Genomic DNA, 5,000 nt, shown 5'->3' with positions numbered 1-5,000 from the left:
AAGTTTACAAATGTCTATCTGAGGGACTGATTATATAATAAGCCTCTACTGATATACTTTCCCCAGTAATTATCATTTCATATTAATTAAACATTCAGACTCGGAATCATGCTTTGGAATTAAAAAAAATTCCATTGGGATAGAAAGAATAACTATTACAACCCCTCTTCCACAGAAAAAATCCCAAGGGCACATACTTTCTCTCACAAACACACGCAGAGACAAGAAAAAAGAGGTCTCGAACTGAGAAATCCCACAGAGCGACATCCTTAGTGTCCAATGATATTCCAGGCAGCAGGATGGGCAGTGGATAGGGTCTCTTCCAATGCACCTTCTGCTCGGTGTCATTCCATTTCTTTCCATGGATTTCACACCTTCTTAGATAATCAGACTTTTAAGTTCCAGTCTAATGCACTACATCGAGCTGTTGATTCAATTAAAATAATTGCTTTAAGTTGCCTAGGTTGTTTCATTTGATACAATGACTCCCACTCTTACACACAAATGGTGGAAGGAAAAGGCTACAGTCATCAGAACAGGGACCATCAAACCCAGTCTAACCAAACATAACCTATACTCTTTCTCTGTAGCATTCAAAGCATGGAAGGATGAGCTGTGTCAAGTAAAGCTCCCCTACATCTGCAAGTTCAAGGCCTAGAAGTGGCGAATCAGAAGAATGAATTGAGGTTCTTCAACCCTTGATTCAAGTGGACTTTTGGAGGGTCCTGGTTGTATTTTCTCTGCCCTATCAGAGAATCTTCATTCCACCCACCTCCCCACACATGAACCTTTGTCATGACCCTCCTATACTCCCTTCTCCCTCCCCTCCACTCTTCCTTCCATCATTACCCTTATGCTCATTACCTTTGACCCAGAGCACTGACCATGAAGAATAAACTGTCCTTCTCCCTACCTTGCTGCCTCATGTTCTCTGAATGATTCTTCAAATATAGATTATTGTGTGTATATGCATGTATACATATTTTGTGGGGTACTGAGCAACTTCTCTCTGCTCTAGTCTGTTCTATGAGCTATCTTTATTGATTTATTCATTTAAGACTTTATTGAATAAATAGTGAGTAATCTACTTGTTGCTGAGACTCCTGCAGATTATGGGGAAGGCAAACTATGTCCCCAGTCCTTTGGGGTGCAGTTAACTGAAAATAAAGACACAATATGTGACATACATGATAGAATTCCAGACCCACAGAATTTCAGAATTGGAAAGAACTTGACCCCAATCTCATTTAAGCCGCGTTCCCAAACTATCCTCAGTACAACAGACAGTCTAATCCCCCCCTTTTCAGAGAGGGACAAGTTCCTGAAACAGGGCAGGTGGGGATCCGATGGGTACCTTCTAATGAAGAATGAGAACATTTCCATTGGTGCCTGGGTGAGAGGACCGGGAGAAGCCCCAATCAGATTTCAGAGTCTGGAGATGCATCGGGGAACATCTGGCTGGCAAGAACTCTGAGGCTCTTGTCCCAAGAACTATCTCTCTCTCTAATTCAAGAGGAGAACAGACTGTGTTGCCCCCTTTCCTGCCCGTGCAGCAGTGCAGATCAGTGTTTTGGGTGAGGAAGCTTTTTCCCTTCAGGAACTGTCCATGGTAGCCTTGAACAGAAGCAGGTAGAAGTTACACGGCCTCAAAACACAACTTTCTTACTCACTTGGGCTGAGATGAGAGTTACTCAGTGTACTTTATCAGCCCCAAAGATTGTATTTTCCAAAGCTTTTTAAGTTTTATTGGGGATATAAATAAAAGGAAAAATAAAGGCATAGTTTATGCTATGCTCAAGGAACTTACATGCTAATGGAGAGAAGACAACATGTAAAGGGGGGCTGAATGGAGAGAGGAGATATCTGCAAAGGAGGCTTTATATCTGATCCAATGTTAGGCTCTCCAGTAGCTCTGACTGATGTATGCTCAGTGTGTTCTTGAATATTTTCCTGTGATAGGAAACTCACTGCTCTTTTGGAAGGTCATTTTCATTGTGGATCACAATTATAGAAAATGGTCTCATTGGTGGACAAAAGCATAATCGTCCCTGTTGTTTCCAGTCATGAGCCTGCTGCAGATAGAGATGAAAGCTGAACTCTCTTTAGCTTACTACAGCCAAAGGGGCTGATAAGAGTCAGGAAAGACAGGCAATGAGGGAGTGTGCCTCCGGGAGCCCATGATCCTTTGGGTGGCTGGATCCATAAAAGATCTTTGAGTAGCAGGGAGAAATTCCCATCTGGGATTCTGAATATGCAGATGTCTTTGGGGTGTGTGTGGAGATCCTTAGTAATAGGATAGCAATAGAGTTTATAAGAATCAACCTTCTAAAGATCCTAGAGAGTTGGAGGGCAGGGAAATCAGAGATAAAGTAAGAATCTCAAGTGTGATGCCTCCTGGAGAAGGAAAGGGTTAACTTAAGTGAGGATTAATCCTAACTTTAGAGACCAGAGCAGACCAGGTTTGGGGAATCACCATTACGGACCTAAATTCACATAATGCCACTTCAGCGTGTTTTCTGTCAATTCTTAAAAGTCAGTTTTACTTTGCAGCACCCACTTGAAAAGCTTCCCCTCATCTTCTGTACTCTGTGGATCTAAAACCCATACTGAATATAGTTCATGAGCCCTCACCAACAGGTTTTCTGTTACTAGTTAGACAGATGATATATATATTTCCGAACAAAGGCATTTAATGAAAAGCACAGAAAGAAAAGGAATAATAATAGAACATTTTCCTCATAGTTCTGGAATCCTAAGTAAACACACATCATTGAGTGGGGGGAGTGGTGACATGGTTAAGGATCATTTAGGAGGAGCGCCCATAGAGAGAACACATCTGATGACAAAGATCTGTTTGTAGAGTAGAACAGAGAAAGGGCGTGCTGGTGGCTGGCGCAGTGCTGGGAAGGACATGCATAAAGGACACGAGTGACCCGGACACATGCCCCAAGGGCCAGCTCCTGTCTCTTATGCTGCAGGGGTCACCTGTATCTTGCAAGGTCCATTGGCATCTCTCACTGGGTATCTTGAATCCCTTGTTCCGGCAGGGGGACTGTTCCATGTGGCCATTATCACCTGTGCTGGGCTGGATTCAATCTCCAGCCACCTGCTGGGCTTCATCTGGACTCAGCTAAAAGGCTACTCTTGGTTTGGACATGGTTTTCTTTTATTTGAGCCCAGAAACCAAACTTCAGCTCTCTTAGAGACAAAGGAAGGCTCTCACAGCCCCAGCTGGATCGTTGATTCCTCTTTGCACAGAGAGGTAACAGTTATGGACCTACATGTCAGTCTATACCCAAATCTGCATCTTCCCATACAAATATCCAAAAGTGGGGGAAAATAGGAAAAGAAAACAGGCATTTTTAAAAGTGTCTACAATGCAGCCTGCTGAGGACGTTTATGCGGCCCTCTGGACTGTGGTAAATGGGCTGAGGGGCAGAGACAGAGTGTGAGCTTTTGTTTTTTACTACAGTCCTGCCTTCCCACAGTCTGAGGGACAGTGAACTGGCCTCCTATTTAAAAAGTTTGAGGACCACTGGTCTACAATGTACCAGGCACTCTGCCAAGTGATTTACAAATTATCAACTTATTTGATCCTCATTTTATAGATAAGGAAACTGAGGCACAGTAATTTGCTTAGGGTCATAACAATAAGCGTCTGAGGCGGATCTTGAACTCAGGCCTTCCTAACTCCAGTGCCAGCATTCTATTCCCTCTACCTAGATTGTGACTCCCCAGAATAAAGGTGTCACTGATCTCTGTGCTGTTTCCACCTCACCTGGTGTCTGACGGGAGCTACATAGTAGAGGGGCACTGATGCCATACATCACACCTGGATGAGGGCACTCCGTGGGCACTCTGATAATCCTCCAAATTTATCCAAATAAACCTCCAAAATTGTCAACAATCATGGCCTTAATTGGTTTCCATTTGTTTAAGTGGACAAGGAAAGAAAAGAGGGAGAAATGAGAGGCCAGAAGCAGGCAGTGTTCCCGAGCAGTAATTGTATGGCATTGGTTCACTGGGCTGACTCTGGTACATGTTGAGCTGTCCAGCTCAAGGGTGATATTGGGAAATCTCTGTGATCCTGTCCATGCCCCCTCATCTCTCCTCTCTTGGGGCCGTGTCCATGCCTTTGTCTTATTTTGTCTATATCTCCACCTCCCCAAAATAAGTCTGAGAAATGTGCTGTTGGTCACTGGTGGTGGCCCAACAGACTTAATTCCTATTGATTCAATTCTAGGAATTAATATAAAGATAATATAATAAATATAACATATTATATTATTATTTATTATATTATATTAAGTTGTATTGTATTGCATTATATTATATTATGTTATTATAGAATGATAGTGTGTCTAATCAAACAACCAGGAACCCACTGGCTAGAATTCCCTCCTAATTTAGTTCTTTTCGGATTCTTTCCTTCTTCATCCAAGTCCTGCTGGGAATTGTTTGTGTATATTCCTTACTTTTCTACTCTCCAACCTATCCAAAATGTATTAGGGTTATGAGAAAGAGGCAGCTGTCATCCTTTGGGGAAAGAATTGATTATGTGTCCCTTCATTAATATTCCAGGAAGAATGAGTTTCTCTTGCCAACTCCTGAACCTCACTCGGGAAAGACCACACCTTCGCTAGGAATCCCCCTTCCCCAACCATCACACATGTTCTGGTCCCCATCCTCGGCCTTACTGCTCAGGGACCACCTCTTCCATCCCTGCCAATGTCCTTCCCCCATCTTGTCTTCTCTCTCTATAAAATCTCTGCCATGGCCTGGCCAGAAACACCTTTCCCAACTTCCCCAGCCTGGTATGTTGAGAGGCGAAGGGCCTGGGGAAGTTGGGCCCCTCCAGACTGAGGAGAGCCATCTGATTGGGGGTAGAAGGAGTCCTTTAATCTCAGGGAAGGAGCTAAATTCTGGAGAAGTGTCAGTTGGTTCTCAGCCTGGAGCCACTCTGAAGTGTGGGGGCTTCCCTTCTCCTGGTGCCCATCAGC

General features: G+C 43.6%; 2 protein-coding genes across 2 annotated transcripts in view; both read left to right on the top strand.

The window, feature by feature from the left end:
* LOC141552609 (lithostathine-like) overlaps nt 1–895 on the top strand; it is an 8,184-nt gene extending 7,289 nt beyond the window's left edge. The window contains exon 6 of the mRNA XM_074284692.1: nt 591–895. Coding sequence (XP_074140793.1) covers nt 591–658 — 68 coding nt within the window. The 3' untranslated portion in view covers nt 659–895. The remainder of the gene's footprint in view (nt 1–590) is intronic.
* Nucleotides 896–2,941: 2,046 nt separating this feature from the next.
* The window catches only part of LOC141552607 (lithostathine-1-beta-like), a 5,086-nt gene continuing 3,027 nt past the window's right edge, over nt 2,942–5,000 (top strand). The window contains exon 1 of the mRNA XM_074284691.1: nt 2,942–3,021. Coding sequence (XP_074140792.1) covers nt 2,942–3,021 — 80 coding nt within the window. The remainder of the gene's footprint in view (nt 3,022–5,000) is intronic.

Source organism: Sminthopsis crassicaudata, chromosome 2, assembly GCF_048593235.1.
Source record: "Sminthopsis crassicaudata isolate SCR6 chromosome 2, ASM4859323v1, whole genome shotgun sequence".
Taxonomy (NCBI): Eukaryota; Metazoa; Chordata; class Mammalia; order Dasyuromorphia; family Dasyuridae; genus Sminthopsis; species Sminthopsis crassicaudata.
This window is presented reverse-complemented; position numbering and strand designations above follow the sequence as displayed.